The sequence below is a fragment of the Natrix helvetica genome (genome assembly GCF_964273705.1).
Source record: "Natrix helvetica genome assembly, chromosome: 1".
NCBI classification, from domain to species: domain Eukaryota; kingdom Metazoa; phylum Chordata; class Lepidosauria; order Squamata; family Natricidae; genus Natrix; species Natrix helvetica.
The window spans coordinates 113,612,401-113,637,382 of NC_138548.1; the positions used below are offsets into that span (position 1 = coordinate 113,612,401).

At 42.5% G+C, this 24,982-nt stretch overlaps 1 protein-coding gene across 1 annotated transcript in view; it reads left to right on the top strand.

Annotated features, from left to right (window-relative positions):
• Positions 1-24,982, top strand: part of PIDD1 (p53-induced death domain protein 1) — a 33,072-nt gene that overhangs the window by 3,395 nt on the left and 4,695 nt on the right. Inside the window, exons 2-14 of the mRNA XM_081969654.1 lie at positions 50-402; positions 2,020-2,433; positions 3,144-3,347; positions 4,277-4,331; positions 5,839-6,040; positions 7,608-7,730; positions 9,611-9,790; positions 11,235-11,382; positions 11,760-11,895; positions 13,072-13,222; positions 14,633-14,756; positions 23,444-23,562; positions 24,740-24,847. Coding sequence (XP_081825780.1) covers positions 138-402; positions 2,020-2,433; positions 3,144-3,347; positions 4,277-4,331; positions 5,839-6,040; positions 7,608-7,730; positions 9,611-9,790; positions 11,235-11,382; positions 11,760-11,895; positions 13,072-13,222; positions 14,633-14,756; positions 23,444-23,562; positions 24,740-24,847 — 2,229 coding nt within the window. The 5' untranslated portion in view covers positions 50-137. The remainder of the gene's footprint in view (positions 1-49; positions 403-2,019; positions 2,434-3,143; positions 3,348-4,276; positions 4,332-5,838; positions 6,041-7,607; positions 7,731-9,610; positions 9,791-11,234; positions 11,383-11,759; positions 11,896-13,071; positions 13,223-14,632; positions 14,757-23,443; positions 23,563-24,739; positions 24,848-24,982) is intronic.

The window sequence follows — 24,982 nt, forward strand, 5'->3', positions numbered from 1 at the left end:
CTATAATTTCCTAAACTGTTTTCATGTTCTTCCCGTCTCTTCTCCCCAGGGGCTGCCTCATTCTTCCATCTTTAATGATTTGTAGTACCATTGGCAAGTCAAAACATGCATAGCCCGCGGTGATATAAAACCAGAAGATGACAGGACTGCCAGAGCCCGGGTACCCCCCAGGGGAGGGAACTTTGGAGGCTGAGACATTTTCTATTTCCTATTTGGCTGGCAACCGATTAAACCTGGACGTCTATCCTGAGAGCTGCCGCTTGTTCCTCAAGCTGCTGGAGAGCAGGAGAGAAGAAGTAGAACAGGTGGAGTTCTTGAGGCTGAACTGCAACGAGGACCTTATCACTTCCACCCTGAGCAGCCTTCCTGCTTTGAGGGTCTTGAAATCTCTTGTGCTCAAAGGTAACCGCACGTATATCTGGCCCCTTTGTTCAGCTGCCTGCTTCTAATGTGCTCTTCCGTAGTTTCTTCTTCTTTCCTGACAGTTTGGTTCATTTTCTTGTAGCTTCTAGGAATGGTCTTGGACCAGTTTCCTTCACAGTTATGTGGCAGGAGGTGTCTGCCTTTACTTAGATGTTGTTTACGCTCCTTAAAAGTGCTTACTTGCAAATAATGATGGGAAAGCTTGCAGCCTTAGCATTCTTCAATGGGAAACACTCAATTTTCTGCTAATTTTTTTTTTGACTGGCATGGATTACCACTGCAATAATGGAGGGTTCTGTGATAGACGGTTGCAGTTTGTGATAGCATTCCTGTCAAATACAGATGCTTTCATGAGAGCATGCAAAAATGCGCAATCAACGGAGCTGATTCCCCTGATTTCTGTCCTCCCAAAGTTTATATGAATCTTGATTTCACAATCATGCAGCATATTCATCTCATTTTAACAGTTGTGTAAAATGTCTATATTGTTATGGAAGACATATTTTTACTCATTTTTTTGTCTTTTTACAGCTTTCATTGCATAAAACCACCAATATTTTCAATAATGTTGCTCAGCAGGGAGGGATATTTATGTTTATAAAAGCACAGTAGATGATGTTTGATGCTGTTCTTTAAACACAGTGTATCTTACTTAATTCCCCTCCCCCATTCATTTGTGCAGATGAGATTACAATATTTAATTAAGTCTGGAATCTTTATCATATTTTCCCTAAAGTAAAGTTGTGGCAATCATTAGATCGTAATTCTGAATGTATATTCAGAGAACTATACTCTTATTTCTGCACATATTATGTACAAATTAAATCTGCATATGTGATATCCTATTAAAGTCAGTGTCATACAACTCAGTCATATGTATGAATGTCCTAATACTTTTGCCTGTTATGTAAATAGCTAAAAACAACCCCTTAGAAATATAGTGGGTTATTAATACCCTGTTTCCCCAAAAATAAGACCTCCCCAGATAATAAGCCCAATCAGGCTTTTGACTGCATGTGCTAAAATAAGCCCTCCCCGAAAATATTGCAACACAGCAGCAGCCATGAGGTGACCACGCTCGCCACCTCCTGCACCTCAAAAACAATAAGACCTCCCTGAACATAAGGCCAAGTGCTTATTTCGAGGTTCAAAAGAAAATAAGTCCCGATCTTATTTTCGGGGAAACACGGTACACGTATTAATAGTGAATTAATACTGAATATAAACCAAATAGCTCCCTCTTCTCATTTGCAGCTTCAGTAATTTGCAGTTTAGTAAATTGTATCATTAAAGAGCTATTCAAGAGTTAATGGACCAATAGACCCAAACAATGGTTGTGTGTGCCCTTTCTGCTTTTCAAGGATAATTTAACCATCTCTGTCTTGGTCTTTTTATTACCACTATACCCTGAAAGAAGCAGGAGACCCTCGCTGAACAGTCACTCACTAGTTATATCATATTGTTGTATGCTTCGAAGTTCTGTACGTTCCTTAAAGTTTCATTCTATATTGCAAATTATTTCAAGGAAATACCATGTCTATATGAAGTTGCTGTGGTGCAAACCTCTTCTTTGTTTTGACTTTTGCTTGCTTTCAGGCGGACACTCCAGAGATGACATTGGTGCATATCAGAAAGGATTGCTAGCATCTTTGCCACAAGAGTTTGGGCAGCTACAATGCCTTGCTCATCTAGATCTCAGCTTCAATAGCTTCACCATTTTACCTCCCTGCATTACTAAGCTAGCCAGCCTCAGTTTTCTCTCGGTCAACCACAACAATTTGCAGAGGCTGCCTGAGGACTTTGGCCAGCTTGCCAAGCTGACTTTTTTCTCTGCCATGAAGAACCAGCTCAAAGGTTTGCCGCAGAGCATCGGGGGGCTGGCAGCATTGCAGACACTGAACCTCTCCGAAAATGCACTGGAATCACTCCCCGAAGAGATTGGGAACTTGCACAGCTGCACTGAACTTGATCTCTCTGAAAATGAATTAACAGGAATACCCAGTTCTCTTGGTAAGCTGTTCACAAATTAAAGATTCCTTATTCCACTTCCTGGGAGTAAGACGTGCCCCAGGTTATCAAAAAATACTGACTGAGAGGGCCGAGAAGCTTCACCTTGTAGGTTGTAAACTGGGATTAAAATAATAATAATCCATTTATGGCATCTTTGCAACCAACTATAACCCTGAATATATAACAGGCTAAACCCGATTTCCTTTGTACCCTTATTAATTAGATGTTCCTTGTTTGGGTATATATCCATTTTGGTCTACGTGCATAATTCTTTATACCATTAAAGGAGAATATTTGTAGCTCAGGGCTGAAATGAGGGCTCCTGGTGCTCTCTGAGCTTGTTTTCTTGTAGATGTTTCATTACCCAAATTAACTGATATCAGTGCTGGTAAAGTTACCTAGTTTGGGTAATGAAATGTCTGCAAAAAAACAAGCTCAGAGAGCACCAAGGGACCCCCCCCCCCCAAATAGTTCTTTATAATTGGTGTGGCAGTGTGAATGTAAGGCTAAGAAATCAAGTACGCAGTGGTTAGTTGGTAGTTTTGTATCTGTAACAACTAGATTGGGATGGATTAGCATGAGACCCCTGGTGTTTTCTAAAAGGAATTGTAATTTGTAGAGGTTAAGAGAGGTATGTGAGTGTATGTATTTATTTGGTTTTACCATGGCTAGGTTTTCTTTCAATGTTTAATCTGCGTTGTGACCTGCAGCCAATTTACAGTCTCTGCAGCAGCTGCATCTTCACAGCAATCTTTTGACAACTGTTCCTGCCTCCCTTGCCTGCCTACCTCACTTGTCCAGACTTGATCTGCAGAATAATAGGCTTCGAAGCATCCCTCCGGAGATTGAGAGTTTTCCTTTTGTGCATCTAAGGGGCAATCCTCTCAGAGAATTGGAGGTGCCTCTGCAGCCAGGTAATTGCTTTTTTTTCTGCTTGATTTACCTACTGAGCAGCTGTTCCCTGGCACTCTTGTCTCATCCTGGGGAGACGACATCTGATCCACGATTTTGCCTGGCACAGAATAGGGTGCTCTCTTTTGCTTTTGTTTTTGTTGTTGTTAAATGCAGTTCCAAAACTGAAGACATGGTCATTCTTGATACAAAATATATACTAGGAAAGCATAATTGGGGGAAAAAATCACCTGAGTTTTTTGTTGGTATTTTTTATTTGTTCCATTTGTTTTCAACGGCCTAGTCAAAATAACTGTTTGGAAGATATACAGCCTTTAAAATAAAACTAACTATCATCCGTAATTCCTTTAAACAGAAAAAAGTAATAAACAAGAAAGTGGAAAACAATTTTAAGAAATGGAAAACAATTCCAAAGCAAGCTGAAAATTAAACACCCTATGGCTGAAAGGCAACAAAAAATAATAATTCCACGGGGCTAAATAACTCTACTGAAGCCACAATACATGAAACACTTTAAATTTTTCAAATTAAAAGATTAAAGTTTTTTGAAATGTCTAGGAAATAATAGCAAGTCCCTTGTAATATGTCAGAAGAGTTTTACAATAGGTTAGTTGAGGATACGTGCAGTTGGATAACTACTATAGAAAAGGTCCTTTTTCATGTGATTCTCTTTCATGTCTCAGATGCAGCTATGCTTATAAAATAAAAAAAAGTCGCATCATAGGCATCAGGTCATAACATACTTATTGTCATTTCTTTATTCCTTTCTGTTCTTCTTTTCTTCTGAGAACTTAAAGTGGCTCACATCAAGCTCTGTCCTTATGTTTTTCCACAACAGTAAAAAGAGGTTAGGACATGGACAGGTTTTCCTGGATTATATGCTTCTTCTTCTCGACCACAGACTGAAGGAAGTCCTTTTGTTTTCTTGCAGATGACTCTAGTCCAGAAGAATTGCAGAGTGTGTATCTTAAAGCTGACGAAGACAGGTATTTCATGTGGTGTTTAGCTGATATCTTGGTCAGGTGTCTTCCTAACTCCCCACCGATTTAGCATGCGTAGGCATCCAATACAAGCCATAATAACATAATAAATACAGATTAAAGTCTTGTTATTTAAACTATGACATTCATGTGTTTTGTGATATCACTTCCTTCCAAAGATACCCCGATAGCATCTGTATTGCACCCAAGGTTTCTCTTAAACCAGTCTCTCTCATTCATTCAAATATGATTTTCTCAGTGTCTAAAATCTCAGCTCATTCAAATGAGCCAGAGCTCATTCAAAATGTTTTTGAAGACTAAAGAGTTGTATTACAACTATTAATGGTTGAGCTTGTGCAGTGAATCTAGGCATAGATTACAAAGTGGCATCTATGGGCAACTGCCTGGCAGAGTCTCCTCACACTTAGAATTTGCATTCATGTGGGAAGGAAGAGTATATCATCTTATTTTGTCATCTCAGCTTACACATGGAGCATAGGGAAAGATTGTGTGGATGTATGAGTGAGTGTGGTTTTCTTTATTGTTGTTAGTTGTCCAGAAAGCTATGTGTATTTCATGAAGATCTGGGGAGAAAGAAATGATAACTAGGACTCTTCAGCAATCTTGGTACATTCTTTGATCATGACTGTAGGAACAGGCAACACAATTTCCCACCTCAAAAGAATGGGGAATATGTAAGATAAGTCTTAATAGAGACATACTGTAGTCACATTTTGTCGAAGGCTGTCAATTGACAATTAAAATTTGGCCTTTATGTTTATGGTGCTGGAAGAAATGAACTTTGGAGTGAACTTTATCCAAGGAATTAAAGCGATCTGTAGGTCCCAGAATGCAAAAATTGTTATAAACTTAACCAATTCATGTGAAATTCAAAAGTATACAAGACAAGGATGTCCCTTGTCTCCTCTGTTGTTTATCTTGGTTTTGGAAGTCCTGAATAGAAGTATTAAATAAAATGATAAAATAAGGGGTATAAATATTAAGAAAGAAACTTATAAATTGCGGGCCTTCGCTGGTGATCTGGTTATAGTTTTACAAGATCCCAAAATAATATAGAATACTTGATGAGGAAATTGAATGGGGCTTTGGCAGATTTCAAATAAATAAACAATGCTGACCAAGAATATGTCTTCTCAGGATAATGATATATTGAATAAAAAGTCAGGTTTTAGAGACATAGTCACAGTTAAAACAGCCTCTCCACAAGCCTAGTTCCTCTCATTCTGCAGAGCTCACCTCCCTCAAAACTATGGTAACCAAAAAGTGGTCCACCCATGTTTAGCCCATAGCCTTAAAAAAAATCCTAAATTCCAGATGAAACAAAGACAAACAGGTTGGACTCCAGCACCCTATGATCCACAACTAATTGTGAAGCGTTGTTGTGATTTATGGGAGTTGTGAGCCAATTTATAATTATTTTTTATTTCAACTCTTCCATCTCAGCAAGAATAGAGATTATAAAGACATTTTGTTTCTTTTTGCATTTCCAAAGCTTTACTGTGACTCCTGAAGGCTGCCGCGTCTTCTTGGCTTGCGGCATTCAACTCCGTTTCCCACTGGGTGCTACAACTACTCTAGTAACTATTCACTTCCAGAAATGCTCCCCTGACCCTCATTGGGTGAAGCTGAAGCACCATGACATCCTGCTAAGTGAAGTCCTGGAACTGCAGCCCCATGGGATTCATTTCCAGCAGGTAAGCACAAAGGAAAGTTTAAAAGATATTAAGCTGGAACCTTGCAAATTCCCTTGTTCATGTTAGTCTGCAGATTTACAATTTGCAAACTAATATGAACCAGAAGGAGAAAATATGCAGAGCATGGCTTCTGGAATTCTTTCCAAACTCTTTACAACTGTTATTTTCTTCTATGTGGGTAAGTAATGTTTGCCTTCTCTGAGTGTGATTCTGCTGTTCCCTCTGATGGAGTCTGTATGTGTGCACTAGGAGGCGGAGAATAGGTTGCATGTCTAAACTCCACTTGGAACAATCAGCAGCATTTTGAGCTATTGCCCATCTTCTTCTCCTTCTAGAATGATTTTTCTTCTCCAGGACCCCTGGCTGGATTTAGTCATTTTCAAGCTCAATCCTTTTGATAGCTTTTTCTTGGACAGACAAACAGATAGAGTTCTGAGTACCTGTGCATCCTTTATTTCCGTTAGGCTGTTGCATTGCATGGTGGTGGATTAGTTGCTTGTTAAATAGGCTAATGAGTTGGATTATTTGATGGGTTCTTACTAAAGGTTTAGGCTGAATTTTGAATTTACTATAATATGGCTCCCCCCTCCCCATTCCCACCACTCAGACACTAATCTAGATTAGAGACCTGGAATTTAGGAAATTAAGGGGGAAATGTTGTTGAGCAAGTGCAGGCCTTGTTCACATATCCCAGTAATTCTTCATCAGTTATGCAAAGGCAAATTGTAGTAATAAAAGAAATTATTTCCTAATTCAGAGAGAATTGTTTAGGACAGAGTTGAAACTTGGCTTCTCCCATTTTAGAAAATCCACTAAAAGAAAGACCATCTTTCTTTTGGGTATATATGGAACAATTAAGCACATGGATGACTATTTGCAAACAAAACATTATGAAATTACTGGGAATTCCAAAAATGACTATAAGTTACAAGATGCTGTCATATCCCTAGATCATCTAGCAAATTGTCTAGAATGAACGATCACCCTGTTAAATATCTCTGTTGCTTTGCTAATTCCCTAAACCTTGGCAGTGGCATTCCATGCCAGGATGTGATATACAGTGAGCAGATAGTGCTGCTCGTCTTCCTTTGTTATGTGGGTATCCATGTGAGGGAGCAGAGGGCCAAATGATAACTTACATGTTTCAACATCATGCATGCCATAACTAGCATGTCATATATAATGACAGCCTTTGTGTGATATCATTGAACGCATGCTATCATTTGAGAGGTTGTGGATGTTGCTGTTTGCAGGCAGCATGCTGAACTAGCCACGTTATGGATGGAAAAGAATATTCATTCCTTTTTCATTTAGTGTGAGGTATAAATCCTTTTGAAGCATGTCTGTGAGAATCTATAGCATTTACGTATGGACAACTGCACTTTTGATTATATAGCGCGCTATCTTTCATATGATCACATTCCATTTCCTATATTGCGTCATTAGTGTCCTTTTTCTGCTCCCTGGAGTGAATCTTTTATCTTGCTCCATATATTGCAGAGCGTGACTAAGGTTGTCTCTGTGGGATGAACTTATGGACACCCTCTCTTCTATTTTGGCACACTAGGAGGTGCGGATCTGGATGCCCTATGCTTCTCCTCAGAGCCTGAATGACCGTGAGCACATAATTCGAACCTTTGATGGGCAGAAGTGGAGTGATTTGAGAACTAGAACAAAATGCAAAGGCAAGGTATGTTGAGGATGGTTGTAATACCCCTTTCTTCCCTTGTCATTTATTCCTTGTGTCAAATGAGGCCCCCAAATTTGAGTTCTTGCGGGAACTTGACATGTAAACTCTGTCTGATATGATCAATCTCTTATAGCCGGGATGGCGGATCAATGGCACACATTCTACAGGTGGCACACAGAGACATTTGTGCACGCTGGCCAGCTGACTTTAGCCTCCTTTTAGGCCATTTTCACCTTCCCCAGTCTCCAGAGGCTTTAGAGAAGCTTGGGGAGGATGAAAACAGCCTCCCCCCCCCCCCCCCGAGGCCCTCTGGAGGCTTCAGGAGCTTCCCTGAAGTCTCCGGAGCGCAAAAAACGTCCCCACGGGCAAACCAGAAGTTTGGGAACGGACTTCCAGTGTGCTCATAGGGCTGGTTTAAGCCCTCCGGAGCCTTCAGGGAAGCCTCCTGAAGGTCCCTGAAGGCTCTGGAGGACTAAAAACGCCCCTATGGACAAACTGGTTTGCTCGTAGGGTCCCTTTTCGTCCTCCGGAGCCTTTAGGGAAGCCTCCTGAAGGCCCCAGAAGGCTCCAGAGGACTAAAACTGGCCCTACGAGCAAACCGGAAGTCTGTTCTCGAACTTCCGGTTTGCCTGTAGGGCTGATTTTTTGTGCTCTGGAAGCTTCATGGAAGCATTATGGGTGTGGCACGCCTGCGCACAACCCCTCTGCGCTTCCCCCGCTTTTGGCACGCGAGCCAAAAAGGGTTCGCCATCACTGTCTTATAGTTTAGAACAGTGTTTCTCAACCTCAGCAACTTTAAGAAGTGTGGACTTTAACTCCAAGAATTAGGGATTCCTGACTCCCTTGGCTGCAGCATTCTAGTCTGCAGGCTGTCTTATGCCCTGGGAATTGCATTCTGGGAGTTGAAGTCCATACTTCTTGAAATTGGTGAGGTTGAAAAACTCAATTAGAAATTATCAAGCTCTTTGGTTGAAGAAACATTCAATGCATCAATATTTCAATGGACTAGTTCAGATATAAACTCTTTGAAGGAACGTGAACCCCTCATGTGATGAGAGGCAGATGTCCTGTTTTTTATTATATAAATCTGATAAATAAGTAATTCAGTCCACCCTGAGAGCAGAAAATTGAGGAAATCAAGCATAACCCCTTTGTCCCTTTACTCACCAACTAGGACTTATCGTATTTTTCGGAGTATAAGACGCACCTTTTTCCCTCAAAAAAGAGAGAGTGAAAATCTGTGTGCATCTTATACACTGAATACTGCATTTTTGGTCTCCCGAAACCCCGCCTCCTTTGCCAAAATGGCATTTAGGAGGCTTCCAGAGTGCTCCTGAGGGCTGGGAAGGGCAAAAATGAGTGAAAAAAGAAACCATTTTTGTCCCCCCACCCCACCCCCCAGGAGCACTCTATAAACCTCCTAAAGGCTATGTCTGCCTTTTTTTTTTTTTTACAAAAAAACAGGCCTGTTTTCATGAAAAACAGGGAGGTCTGCAGAGTGCAAAAACTTTTTTTTTAATTTGCCTCTTCAAAATCTTGGTGCGTCTTATACTCCGAAAATACGGTATATGTCACTGAGCATCTTACATTTCCTCTTACAGTAAAAAGAATAAAATACAAAAACAAGATAATGACATAATAACTAACAAAGAAACTGAGGCTACTGAGAACAATATCAGGGTTATACCAGGTGTCCTTCTAAGGTCTTCTTTAAAAGCCAGATTTTAATAGCTGTCCTAAAACAGCGAGCTGGGGGCTAGTCCGACTTCACTATAAAGCCCTGAGTTATGATCTACTGTGGTAGTGAGTTGGTGTCTGTATCTTTAAAGTACTTCCGTATGTCCTGAAGGTTCTCTTCATTCTTCCACATTCTTGGACAGAAGCATTCGGCTTGCTGCAGTGTCTCTCACTTCTCCTGGTTTTTGGTTGTCTCACGTCTTGTGGAGAATGAATGCAAAGTCTGCCAGGAAGGAGGCTTGCTTTTTTCAACTGTTGATCCCAATATTAAAGTGACCTTTCCTCCTGGTGTGACCGAGGAGATGAGGACAGTGAAGCTACAGGTAAGGAAGAAGCCACCCACCCACCCAAACAAATACAGATAAACATTAACTCCCAGTAATCCATCCTTCCAATAAATAAAATTGCCTGCGTTTCAAGATTGGAAATCACCTGGTTCAGGTTACACAATTTGCGTCATGTGAATTTAAAGCCATACAATTAAAAGACAGGTCCTGAAATAATTGTTTACAGTAATCTCATGTTTGACTTGGATAGCCAGCCCTCAAAAATGTTTCTTAATTAACCCACGTTGCTAGTTTGTAAACTTTCCTTAGGGATGTTGCTCAATTTCAGCCAGGAACAATGGGGATAATGCAAATAATCAAAGCCTGATCAATCTCTGCAATTCTGTGCATATAGTTTTTGCTATTAATATCTATGGAGAGCAGTATATGTTACTTGCTGCATGAGAAAAGTGGCATTCAGTTTTTTAAAGGGTTCTAGTTTTTAGATCTTAATAGGCAGAAGAGAAATGAAGTTCAGATTTACAATAAGTGCTTGCCAGTGCATGCCATTGTTTCAGAGTCTTTAATTCATTCACCTTCTCCATTCAGCTCTGTTGCCTGCCACATATTGTTTCTTCTTCTTCTTGACATTCATCCCTAAGACAAAAGATTAACTTACATAAAATGTATACTTGTTTTGTGTGTGTGTCACATTCAGAATAAAGCATACTATTTGGATGCATTTTTGTAAAACAACAGTTTGGGTCCCTTGCAAGATTTGAATTTTGGTGGAGCAGTATTTGCTGTTGCTTCTTTTAAACTGAGTGAGCTGAACAGTGTTTCGGTTTCTGAATAGTCTTGTCAGAAATGAAAGGTGCTGGTCATGCTTAATTTTAATTCCATATTTTTTAAAAAAAAAAATCAAACCCAAAGGCTACCACTTTTTCCCATTCAGAAAAAAAAAGGACTAAGACACCCTTTTTTCGGTGAGAGGATTTTCTTGTTTGAAGATTAGGATTTACAATAAAATCAAGGAATTGCTGAGCTGTCTCTGCCTTTACTTCTCTGAGCCAGATTTGAGAACTAACAACTAGAAAGGAGCCCTCACAAGGAACAAATTGGGGCCTGAACCTGTGGCCAGAATCCAAGAGACTTCCTATTTATTTTTTTCCAAAGGGGATCCCTTAAATCAATGGCCCCCAACCAGGGACAGGTTCCGTGGAAAGAGGTTTTTCCTTGGACTGGAGAGGGCGTGGTTTCGTGTGCTGCCTGCATCCCTCAGATGGGGCTTCACTTGTTTACGTGGCCCGGTTTTTGGCAAGTTGTGAACCACTGCCGGTCCTTAAATTATGTCTGATTCCTCTCCAGCAAGTCTCTTGATCTTCAAGATCAACTTTTGGCTGTGGGAAGAGGCCCTGAGAGATTTTTCATGCATGGAAGCCCATGCAATCTTGAATGGGTCCAATTATCTTTTTTGTTATTTTTTTTTTTTTACTTTCAGGTGCTTCCGGTATTAACAAAGGACCTAAGAGAGATCACCGGTGATTCTGAAACAGTTGCCAGCCCTCTCCTCTGCCTCTCTCAGAGTTCCACTGTGGACTTTCTTCAGCCTGTTAAAATCCAGCTTCCACTGCCTCCTGGTGTCACAGGTTAATTTGCCAGGTTTTGGGGGGAGAAAAAAGTTTTCATGGGATGGGGATATTTCTTTAAAATATGCAGCTCTCTGAATTTCAAGAGCAGTTCAATCCTTTGGTACAGTTAAATACAATTTTGAGACCATTTATCTTCTGTGGAGGAAATTAGATTAAGTTGTTAAGGATAGGCATTGCAAAAGTTTAGGGCAGTTTAGCTCTATCCTGGAGAACATTCATTGTTTACATTTGGTCAAACTATCATAGTCCTTTCCAAATGTTATCTGTCCCATCTATGACATCAGCCAACCTCCATCCCCTCTGATGCAATTATAAACTGAAAAGAGTTCAGCCTTTAAGTTTATGGCCAACATCTTTTCATTTCCCCCCCTCAGGTCTAACCTTGGATCGTTCCAGAGTACATTTGTTGCACAGTGACTGGGATGCTGAGAACTGGAGTGACATCACCAATCAAGTGATACTGGAGTTCACCCACCTCTATGCCTTATTTGAAGTAACACACTTCTCTTGGTTAGTGGGCCAGCAGTCATAATCTTATTCTCAGTAGCACTTAAGTGGTTGTGGACTCTGTAGATAGGGCTCATTTGGGCCAGCAGCTTTCTTTCTATGGTAAGCACCAAATGTTCTCAGCTGGCCTTTCCATCCTATTTACAACAGAATTGATATGCATTTGGAGCATTTTCCTTGACCATAAGAGCCGAAGCCCTGCTTACACAGTTGTTTTGCGAAACAACTTGGACAGCCATTTGTCAGACATGGTATAAACTAGACTCCCCTACATGAGCAGGGGGTTGGAGTAGAAGACCTCCAAGGTCCATTCCAATTCTGTTATTCTGCTAAGTGATGGGAAACGAGCTGTTCCCACATTTTGCTGAGATTGCTTTTCTTCTTTAGAATGCTTGAAAAGTCATGACATGGTGGACACCACGCAATCCAGAGATACAGAGTGCCTTCCTTATGCAAGCCTCATTATGTGCAGTTTCTAAGCAGAGACCAGACCTCAATCTCATGCAAAGATTTTTCAGATTGGAAATTTAGGCTTTGTTTTTGTTACTTTATGCATGTAATGACACATGAGTTTTGGTGTACGTATAATGTACATTTTTAAGATGAAGGCTAGAATACCTGCTGTATATTTGTTCCTCCTCCCGGACCACATTTTTCTGGGTCAGCCAGCCTGGGGAGCACGGCTTCACATGGCTTCTTCAGAGCAGCCAGCTTTCTCTGACATGCTTAGCTCTGATGGAGGGAATCACCCAATGTGCATCCATGTGGCTCAAGAAGATTTCTCTTCTCTCCCCATAGTCAAAGTCTCTTGAGCCTGCTATTGAATGCTCACACACAGACTCCAGAACCCCTGTCCTCTTCTTGTTCACTGGAGCAGCACCAGCTACGATTGTCAGCACTATGGCTGGAAGCTTTGTGGAGACACAAGAGGCAGCTGTGGGACTTTGAGCTGGTCATTCCCACTCAACCCAACTGCTCTGAGAGTTGTTGTGGAGAAAAAGAGGAAGAGGAAGGAGTATTATGTTTGTTCACCACCATGAGTTGTAAGAATCATTCAGACCATTTGTGTGTTTTGTTTTTTCATTAATGAAGCAATTGTGCAGCCCTCATTCACTCATATTTCCCGGTGGTTGACTTTGATCAATCCAAATCATTTTACAAATCTCCCTTCCCCTCCAGGTATTGGTTATGGTGCACCACAAAGGCCTACATTGGTGGCTTTGCTAAAGAAGTCTATAAAAGATTGCGCATGTACCGGGTGAGCTTCATAGCACTGCAGAGAAAGAAAGATCCAGAGAAAGTCTTGCTCCAGTGCCTCCCAAAGCACAAGGTGAGTTTTTGTATGTACATAAGAGGACATCCCTGCACCCATCACATATACCGATGCACACGTATGCCCATATAATAGAAAATACAGCATGTATTCTGCAAACACAAAGTTGTTCTTAGTAGCCAGAATTCTAAAAAGAGGAATATAGTTGGAATAAATAGGAAAGTAGGTTTTTTTTTTTCATTTAAAGCTGCACTTGGCCTGTAAGTGTGTATCTGGAGCCAAACTTATACAAATGTAGAATCAAAACAAACAAAATTCATTTGTGAGTGTATGTTGCATATAAACTGCACTTAGAATACTGCATCCGCTTTGGCCATCACAATATAAAAAAGATGTTAAGACTCTGGAAAGAGTGCAGAAAAGAACAATTAAGATATTGGGGGACTGGAGGCTAAAATATATGAAGAACAGTTCCAGGAATTGGGCATGTCTAGTCTAGAGTAAAGAAAGACTAGGAGTGACATGATAGCAGTGTTCCAATATTTGAGGCCTGCCACAAAGCGGGGTGGTGGTGGAGGAGGTGTTTCAACTTTTTTTTCCAAAGCACCAAAAAGCAAGACAAAAACCAATAGATGGAAACTAACCAAGGAGAGAAGCAACCTAGAACTAAAGCGAAATCTCCTAACAGTGCATACAATCAACCAGTGGACCAGCTGTCTTTCAGAAGTTGTGGAGACTCCATCACTGGAGGCTTTTAAGATGAGATTGGACATCTATTTGTCTGAAATGGTACAGGACCATGATGGCAAACCTATGGCATGCGTGTCACAGTTGGCACGTGGAGCCATTTCTTAGGGCATGCGAGGTGCCGCCCTGTTAACTCCAGCGCGCATGCATGCACTGGACGTAAACCGGAAGTTCGGGGACGGCGCGTTGGGCCGTTTTTCTCCCTCTGATGATGATGATGATGATAAATGTATAAGCAGATCTTTTGGAGTTCAAATGAAAGATCACAATTCCAAAATACGTTAGTTCTAGGGAACAATGTGCAGGTTTCAATGCATTCTAGGTGAGGTAAGATTAGCAAACACAGAGGGAGAAGAGGAAACTTGTCTGATGAAATCTTTATTATTTGATCAGACTATTATGCTGCACCACTTGGATAAGCTAGGTATATTGTTTCAATTTTCTATGAGCATATGTACATTTTTGCTGTTCTTTAGACAGTTTCCATTGCAATGACCCTAGCATATTTTTCAGCCTTTTGTGGAATTGTTAATAGTTATGTGAGAGTCAGTGATTATAGATACATAGAGAGCTCCTATCAGATGTATTGCATTTTATTAAGCCTCTGGGAGCTCATTTCCTTGGAAACCTGAATCTTACCACTGAAGTGATACAAGGATAAAGAAATGAGGATTTTAAAAATATGTTCATTTTTTTTATTTCTTTCTGACGGTCTTTTAGGTGGATCCTGTTTTGAAAAAGCTCCATGACCGATATCGAGGCCCTGAGCCATCTGACATTGTGGAGATGTTTGAAGGGGAGCAGTTCTTTGCAGCTTTTGAACGGGGTATCAGCATTGATGCAGGTGAAATGTTAAACAGCTTGTCTACATTTACATATGTATGCCTCCATAACTCAAGTTTAGTTGTGAAATTCCAAATCAGCTCATAACAGTAGCAATAGCACTTAGACTTATACACCACCCAATAGTGCTTTGCAGCACTCTCTGGGCAGTTTACAGTGTCAGCATATTGCCCCCTACAATCTAGGTCCTAATAAAGGAGAATATTTGTAGCTCAGAGTTGAAATGAAATAATGCCAAAGAGTCATTAGTAAACAGCCCAACTAAAGAATCCCTAAGACCGTCCCGCCCACCCAGACAGGTAAAACACCAGAATATAAACTGAGAGCAAAAAGACTCCTTACTAGCACTAATGATGTTACATCGTTAAGGTAATGAAACGTCTTCAAGAAAACAAGCAAGCTCAAAGAGCACTAAGGACCCCCTCAATCTAGGTCCTTATTTTACTGGCCTCCGGAGGATGGAAGGCTGAATCAGCCTTGAGCTGGTCAGGATTGAACTTCTGCTTGTGGGCAGAGTTAGCCTGAAATACTGCACTTTAACCACTGTGCCACCACACTCATCTTAAGAGTACTTCCAAAAGAGAGAATCAGTTGCACAGGTAGAACCTGGATGCATCTTAATCCCACATTACACGGTATCATAGTGGAGTCCTATATCTGAGAAACAATAAATATGAGTTGTCCTGCCTCTGATATAGAAATCATTTCCGAAAAGGAGCTGATGTCGCGATGATACGGACGTGCAATCTCGGAGCTCCGAGATCCCAGCCAATACTTTTACCGCTGGGTGGTCCATCTGGACCTAAACCGTCCCGAAGAGACGGTGACAGAGAAGAGTACGTCTTGCTGTTTTCCGGTGGTTTCGGTGGGAGGGACTACGCGTGGGTTTGATACAGCCTGATTGGTCCAAAGACTGAGGGATTTTTCTTTTAGTGTCCTCCTTTCCCTCCTGGCCCCCAGTTCCCTCAGTCTTTGGTCCAAGCTAGTTTGGCTCCTGTGAGGTTGACTGTTTAATTGGTATATAATTGGAGATTTAAAATAAGTTTATCTTGATCCTCTGCCTTAAAGCTACGAGGTGCAAATTGCACTCTCAGGAAATTCCTGAGGGTGGGGGCTCTTTAGGAGCGCCTTACAGCAGCGCCGAAAAAGAGCGAGGCTTGATTTGAGGCTTGCTTAGCCTGGAAAGCCTCAGATTGCTACTTTAAAGCTTGTAAATCTCTCCGGCGGTTGGGAGCTTTCAAATCGGCTCTTATCAAGCCGATCAGCTCACCGCTAGTTCAAAGAGCTGCCGCGCGGCTTGCCGCAGCTTCAAAGAGCTTCCCCGGCTGTTTGCAGAGCAAAGGAAAAAAAAAAAAGAGGTCGTTTTAAGTGCTGCTCGCAGCCAGCGAGACAGCTGAAGATCTCCCAGGCTGCGTTTAAGCTCTTAGTGAGGTTTATCCCTCAGAGAGTTTTTCCATCCAGCCGGGCAGCTTAATTTCTTCACCCACGAGGCGCGGCGGCCATTTTGGTGCGACCTCGTGGGCGGCGGCCTACTTCCCGAGTGCAATTAGCTGAGCAAGCAGGCCTGCAGGACAAGGGAAAGGCACGCTGAACCTCGTGTGCGGCTGCAACGAGGCTTTTTACCTGAGACCGAAGCACAAATCTACTGGACACGTGAGTGAGGCATGGCTTCCACTATTTCTGATTCACAAGCCAGCGAAAGGGTGGAGGAGAGCCAGGGCAGGCTTAGGCCCAGAACAGCAGGCCCCAAGCCCTCTGCAGAGCAACGCCCTTCCAGAGCAACTGCCAGGGACGAGTCTAGAAGACAAAGGGCTCTGGAAAAACAGGTGGCCAGGGCTGAGAAGCAAGCACTCGCTTCTAGGCATGACTCCCCTATTAGATCTAGATCTCCTATGGGGGGACGGTCTCAGGTCTCAGACTCCCCTACTAGGGGCTACAGTCCTTCATCCCCTTCGGTCTCCCCGGCCAGGTCCAGGAGGGAAGTGACCTCTCCCTCCCCATCCATTTCCCCCAGAGGTAGAATGGAGGATCCAAGAGAAGGGGGATCTGGTGACTATTTACCACCAGCTCAGTTGGCTCCACAGGATCCTTCCCGGGGTCCTTCAGAAGAGGATTTGGAGGAATTGGAGAACTTGCCTCCCAATATTAAAAGACTTATTTCTACTGCAATTTACAAGGGCATTTCCTCTGGCCTAGCTCACAGGGATCCTCCCCAGGGTAGGCCTCACCCTGTGACTGCCACAAGTAACAGACCTCAGATTGCTGATAGAAGTCTGGAAAGGTCTAGGGCAGCTTCCCCTTCTGTGGTCAGCGAGGGCTCCTTTTTGGGGGAACCTGCGCATGTTACTCTAGGATTTTCTGAAGATGAGGAGGACACCCCAGAAACACCAGGCTTTCCAGGTCTTTTCCCTCCTCTGGCATTTAAACCTATGCTGCGCAAAGCAAAAAAGACCACTCAAATTGGCACGGGGCCCCCTCCGGCTTACCAGCGTAAGGACCCCAATCTGGCCATGTTTATCAACCCCAACACTGAGAAGGAAGAGGTGCCTGCACCTCCCCTTTTCCTGGAGGTAGTTCAGGATCAGTGGGCTAAGCCTTCTTCTCTTCCTAATCCCAGCAGTAGCGACAAAAGCTACTACAATATGGAGAAGGCCTTCACACAGGCTCTTCAACTGCCCACAGTAGATGCCCCAGTGGCCTTGTTAGCCAATGCTTCCTCCGTAGTCACGGGTGATGTTGCTGATAAATTAAAACCGGAGGATAAGCGAGCAGAACTTGCCCTACGCAAAAACTTTAATGCTTCGGCATGGGCTATTAAGGCAGCCGCAGCAGCTTCTTATTTCAATCGTACATCAGTCATGTGGCTTAGGCAATTGCAAGACCGCATTCCTCTAGAAGACGAGCGCCTTCATCAGGACATTGCCAAAATCATTTCAGCCGCCCAGTTCTCGGCGGACGCCACCCTCGACTCCATTAAATTTTCGTCCAGAGCCCTAGCCACCTCTGTGACTACGCGGAGGCTTTTATGGCTCCGAAATTGGCAAATGGACAATAAGTCCAAATGGAGTCTGGCGGGGGCACCATTCACGGGCCCCAACCTTTTTGGTTCCTCCCTGGATCCTATTCTTGTCGAGAACAAGGACAAGAAAAAGGTCCTTCCGTCCAACACAAAAAAGACAGATAACCGCCCTTCAACCTTCCGTAGGTCATCCTCCTATAGGGCTTCAGAACAGGATTTCCGTCAAAACAGATTCACACCCTACAGGTATGATAGGCAGTATCAACGGAATTATTACCAGGACAGGAACAGGTATCAGGGTCAATCCAAACGGCCCTTTCGCGGAGGGGGCGGCCGTCCCTTCCGCAGGGGCAAATGACTCAAATCCGAGTCTGCCCATAGGCGGCCGCCTGGCGTCCTTCGCGGACCAGTGGGATCGGATCACCTCAGATGCCTGGGTCAGATCGACTGTCAGGGAAGGACTCCGGCTGGAGTTCCTGGTCCCTCCCCCGACGCTCTTCAGAACCTTCCCCCTCCCCAGAGATCCGGAGAAACGACGCCTCACGCTTCTCGCAATTCAACACCTGATCGAAATTCGAGCTGTCGAACCGGTTCCTCAGGGGGAGCGGGGTCAAGGAGTGTATTCCAACCTATTCGTGGTCCCGAAGAGCTCCGGGGGATGGAGAGCGATCTTAGACTTGAAGCGCCTCAACTCTTACATAGTATACCGGCGCTTCAAGATGTCTTCGCTCAAGTCAATCCTCCTCGCCATCAGACGAGGGGATTTCATGGCATCCATAGATTTAACCGAAGCATATTTACATATCCCAATTCGGCCATCCCATCGAAAATTTCTCCGGTTCTCACACGGGGAGCAACACTTCCAGTACAGGGCCCTCCCCTTCGGGTTAGCATCAGCCCCCCGTACCTTCACGAAGGTCCTGGTGGCAATGGCGGCTCACCTCCGCTCGAGACCGGTGAGACTCCATTGCTACCTCGACGATATTCTCGTCCTCGCCCAGTCCCAGCCTCAAGCAGCGAGGGATGTTCAGGTCTCCATTCAATTCCTTCAAAGCCTAGGTTTTTCCATAAACTTTCCCAAGAGCCACCTGTCTCCCTCAACGACCATACTTCACTTAGGCACAGTAATAGACTCAAGGGCGGGTCTGGTCCGTCTCTCTCCAGACCGGCTTTCAAGCCTTCAGAAACTCGCCCGCCTCGTTCACTCAAGAAAGTCCGTTTCCATCTTGACCCTGGCACAACTGTTAGGCAAGATGGTATCCTGCATCGGAATTGTCCCATGGGCCCGCCTCCATTCCAGAACGCTGCAGTGGACTCTAATCCCATTCCAGAGACAATTGCTCAGCAACTCTCCGCGACCCATTCGGATTCCGCCGGATCTCCGGTGGTCTCTGAAGTGGTGGTTGAAACCAACCTTGAATCGCGGGGCCGAGTTCTGGGAACCGGACAGAGTCACCATTACAACAGACGCGAGCCTGTTCGGCTGGGGCGCAGTGATGGAGTCCAGCCTGGCACAGGGACGTTGGTCCAAATCCGACCTGTGCCACAACATCAATTGGCTAGAACTCAAGGCGGCTCGCCTGGCCCTTCTTCACTTCCGGGACCATATTCACAACCGTCACGTCCTTCTCTTGACGGACAATGTGGCAGCGAAAGCGCACATAAATCGTCAAGGGGGGACGCACTCCAAAAGTCTATGGCTGGAGGCTCAAAAACTAGGCAGGTGGGCGGAGAAGAATCTGGCCTCGATCATCTCAGAGCACATTTCGGGCATTGCCAACCACCAGGCAGACTGGCTGAGTCGAGCGACCGTGGATCACGGAGAGTGGCAGCTCGACCCGACCATATTTCACAAGATATGCCACCGGTTCGGGACTCCCCTGGTGGACCTTTTTGCCAGTACGAGCAACGCTCAGCTCCCACGCTTCTTTTCCCGCTTCCCGGCTCGACATGCGGAGAACACGGACGCTCTGCGGTGCCCGTGGCCTCCCGGCCTCCTTTATGCCTTTCCTCCCATTCCTTTGATTCAGGGCACCCTGAGGAAAATTGTTCTGGAGAAGGCCCTAGTCATTCTGATAGCCCCATTTTGGCCAAGACGCCCGTGGTTCGCGGACCTTATCCAACTGTCCGTAGCCCCCCATTGGCGGATTCCACAGGGGGAGGTAACCTTATTCCAAGGGGTTCTTTGCCATCCGGAGCCCGAGTGGCTCCAGCTGACCGCTTGGCTATTGAGCGGAGCATCCTAAGGGGCGTTAATCTTTCAGCCAAAGTAATATCTACCATCGAGGCTTCTAGACGCCCCTCGACCACGCGTATTTACAACTCAACGTGGTCGACCTTTGCTACCTGGTGTGGGAGGTTTAGCATTGACCCGACCTCAGCCTCGGTTGCGGAGGTCCTGGAATTCCTACAACACGGGCTAGATCGCGGGCTGTCCCACAATACATTAAAGAGGCAGACAGCGGCCCTGTCTTCCATTCTTTCAGGGGTGGGGACGGGTTCTTTAACTCAGTCAGCGTTAATTAAGAGGTTTCTCAAGGGCGCTGCGAATCTATGTCCCCCTCCGGTACATAGGTTCCCCACCTGGGACTTGGCGCTAGTCCTTAGGGCAATGACTGGGGCCCCCTTCGAGCCCCTGAGAACAGTACATCTCAGATTCCTTACCTTAAAGGTAGTTTTTCTAGTGGCCGTTACTCGATAGAAGTGCAGCCCCAAGCTGCTGAAGTCGGGACAGCTCCGCAACCAGAGGAAAACGGAAAGAGAAAGTGTGTCCATCTGGTGAGGAAATTTTATTTTTACAAAAGAGACTGCCCAAAAGAGATTAAAACCAGATCAAACTTATAAAGAAAAGAAAAGAAAAAAAGCAGCGAATTTAAGCTATTTTGGACAGTGTGTTATCCTTTTTTTTATTGTCTTCTATGGATGGAAGTTTTGCAAACACTTCCTACTTTTTAAAGTGAAAGTATTAGCTTTTCTTCTTCTACTTTTTTTTTTAACCTATGGATTACATCTTTTTTTTTTCACAATACTGGCTTGGATGGGTTTTTTTTTCCTTTTTCTTTTGTTCTATTTAAGAGCCCTGTTTCTTTTAAGCTTGGAATATAAAGAGGATATAAAAGGAATATAAAGAGAGCAGTAACAGCAGAGGGAAAAGAAGTTACACTTGGAGGTTGGAGGCTGAGTTCTGGAAATATTTTTCTCTCACTTTTCTTTGATCATTTCAAAGGTTTTAGCTTGCAAAGAGATAAGATGGATTATTTATGCAGGTGCCCTTTGAATGTCTCTTTGGCAGCGAGAGAGAAGTGAAAAACAAAGCTTTGTTTTCTAACTAGAGTGGCAGTGTTTATAAATTGGACAATGACACAATACCAAGAAGAAATCATAACATTACAACAGATTATGTTTGAAATTCAAAAATTATTAGAAACATCAGAGAGAATTGAGAAGAAATTGGAAAATATAGATAATAATATAGCAAAATTTGATGAAATTGAAGATAGCCAGCTAATGGAATAAGTGGAGGTTAGAGTCTCAAAAACCCAAGGGAAAAATGAACAAAGAGGCAAGATAACTGTGGATACTGACAGTGATCTGTGCGTGGTTGGAAATGGAAAGAATGGAACATGGAAAGGGAAGAGAAATGGAAAGGAGCTCTACCCCAGATTTCAAGGTATAGAAGGAGAAAAAAGAGAAGAATTGATGGATTTAAGGAGAGGAACTTTGACAAAAGCACTACTGATTACCAAAGATAAGCTGATTAAAGAAGCTGATGGAGGGTTTCCAGAATTTATAAGACATGCAACAAGCAACAAGGTAAGAAGAGAAGTCCACACAAAGTTGATTAAGGAAATAACCAGAAGATTAATCCCACATAAGGCAAAAGAAATAAGACTGTACTACTACTGGAAAGGCACAGGTTGAGACATGAAAACTATTTACAAAATAGTAGCTAAATAGTTAAAATTAGAGCATTATGTTAAAAATGAAGTGATAATGGATATAGCTAGATAGATAATTGATAATGATATAATATATACATATGTACTGGTTTGACAAGAGAAAATTTGGCATAAATTTTTAAATGGTGACCATGAAAGGAAGTGTAGAAATTTTATTATGTATGAAAGCTTATAATATTGAAATTGGATTGATCATGGATATAGTTAGATAAATATTTGATAATGATATAACGTATACATATATATTGGTTCAACAAGAGGAAACTTGGTATAAATTTTAAATGGTGACCATGAAAGGAAGTTTTGAAACTTAGTTATGTATGAAAGCCTATAATATTGAAATTGGATATAAATTGTAAACAGTGATTAAGAAAGGAGGTTTAGAAACTTTGTTATCAAACATAATTAATTGTTATTTAGAACGTTTCATGAAGATAGAATGTTGTTGGATGATATTGAAAATAGACAATGGAATGCCATTATGTGGTTTTGCTTTGAATTTTGGAATATTTGTTGTAAAGGGATGTTAAAACAACTATAGTCATATGAAGGATGAGGTATGACGATAGTAATATATATAAATATATTTGATGTAAAATATATAATTTGATATGGATTATAGGTGATGACTGTGGAAGGGATGCACCAATTGTAACCAATTAACACACTTTTTATAATTTGTAATGGAATATGTTTTTATGGTGTTTGTTGTGCCTTGTTTGTTTGTGTCTATTCAAAAAAATTTAAAAATAATAATAAATAAATAAAAAGAAATCACTTCCCCTGTCCCTCACTGCCACCCTGGGGCTATTTCCTAATTTATGGATAAAAAGGATATTCCTTTTCTGAATTTTCCAGGAAAAGATTCAATTGCTTTAAACTGTTGCAGACAAATGTTATATATGCAATCCCAGGTGCTTGAAAATTTCAAGGGCATTGTCCTAGAATGGAGGGCCTAGAATGATAATGTTAAAAGGCCTTTAACTAAAAGTGGCACTTTTTGTCTCCTTGACCTTTCAAAAGGGATACAGTGGCTCATTGGCTAAGATGCTGAGCTTGTTGATCAAAAGGTTGGCAGTTCGGCGGTTCAAATCCCCAGCGTTGCGTAACAGAGTGAGCTCACATTACTTGTCCCAGCTTCTGCCAACCTAGCAGTTTGAAAGCATGTAAAAATGCAAGTAGAAAAATAGGGACCACTTTGGTGGGAAGGTAATAGCACTCCATGCGCCTTTGGTGTTTAATCACGCTGGCCACATGACCATGGAGACATCTTCGGACAGCGCTGGCTCTTCGGCTTTGAAACAGAGATGAGCACCGCCCCCTAGAGTCAGGAATGACTAGCACATATGTGCAAGGGGAACCTTTACCTTTCAAGTCACAATTTGAATAATAAATGTGGGATACTTTATGTGCAAACCATATGGTTTGCCAATGTGTGGCAAAATTTGCAATTTATTTTGAGACTGAGGATGAGTAAAAAGAAAATTAGGATGACTTAGTTCCAAAATTCTGTTTTTTGTGGGACAAAAGCACATCAAAGAAGTTTAGTCTTCCTAACAGCCTTCCCAAACAGGATGCTGTGGTAGCTGAGAATTTCAGAAGTTGTGTTCCGCCCGGTTTAGAAAACTTCTAGCTGCAGACGGCTATTTTATAAGTATGAAATTATTTATGATTTAAGCAAATTGAGTCATTCTCTCAAACTTATTTCAGACCGCCCAGACTGTATTGATGGAAGGATTTCATTCAGCTTTTTCTCTCATTTGAAAAATGTGAAGGAAGTCTATATTACCTCTGAAGTGGACAGAAACACCAAGGCTGTGAAAGGGCAGGTACATATGCTTCTCCTCTTCTACACAGTAAAACTTCCCCTAACAGTTTATACCCCAATTAATTAATACTAGCATATCAATTATTTTTTCTCATTGTCTTGAATCCAGTGGCATAACTTTGTGTTGTCTGATTCCATAATTCAAAAGATGAACATATAAGTTTGATTGTACTGAATTGTAATAAATATTATCTTCCAGTTATTTTTATAGATTGTGCTTCATGGGTGGCTGTTGTTCACAGTTGAACCCAAAGCAATTATCTTTTTAAAGGGGCCTATTGCAACTGTGCAGGCTTTATGTCAAAAGTTCTACTGCCTAGATGCTTTCTTCTAGTTCTCACTATATTATTATTTTCCCACGTATAATATCATTGTCTCTAATATTAAACAGCTGTAAAAACTCAGAACTTAAGTGCATGCAAAATCGATGGGGTATGTTTGCTAAGCAAGCCCCTTTGAGTTACCTTGCAAACCATAACTTGCTTTGCACACTGCAGTGATCATAACATAGCTTGCTTGTGACTTAGTGTTGGCATGAACACAACTGATTATTACTCATTCATTCAAGGTAAGCAAATCATGGCTGATGTAGGAACCTTGTCATACTTCATATATATGTATTTAACTTTTTTTCTAAATAAGAAAATTGATACGAATTTAATTGCAAAGTATGCATCAATAGTACTAGAACTTACAAATTCACAGTTTGTAAGAGCAAAAGAAGAGAGCCAGTTTGGTGTAATGATTAAGGCACCAGGCTAGCAACTGAGAGACCTTGAGTGCCATGGTTTTAGGCACAAAGCAAGCTGGACAACTTTGGGCCAGTCACTCTCTCTCAATCCTGGGAAGGAGGTAATGGCAAACCTCTTTTGAAAGTGGTTCAAGAAAGCACAAGAAAGATTTCAATCCTGACTTAAAGGTATAAAAGAAATGGTGGGGGGTGGGGGGGGGGAAGAATGAGCACAGCAAATCCCAGGTAATCAAAACATAGCGATAATCCTCAACAGATTGGTTTGATAATAGGCACACAATAATATGCCAGGGACAGATTATTTGCTATGCATTTATCTCATTCTAGAACCTCTACACAAGTAAGTAACTTCCCAAATGAGAGAACACCAACATCTCAGCCAGTTGTGATTCTTTTAAACTTGTTTAAGGCTGATCTCTTTTTGAAGGTTTCCTTTTATCGAGGAGAAGTTCCTGAGAGCATTCCTGAAGAGATTACAAGGAGGAGGAAGGGGCCCGATTCTCACTGGCTAGCTACCTTGCCAATCAAGCTACCTGTAAGTGTTATTCACAAAGAAGAATTGACACACGCAGCACTACAAGTGTTATTATTTTTCCCCTGGCCTTGCCAGTTGGGAGGTGTCTTGCATCGACACTTTTGTTTATGTAAGGCAGTCACCCCATAGATTGTC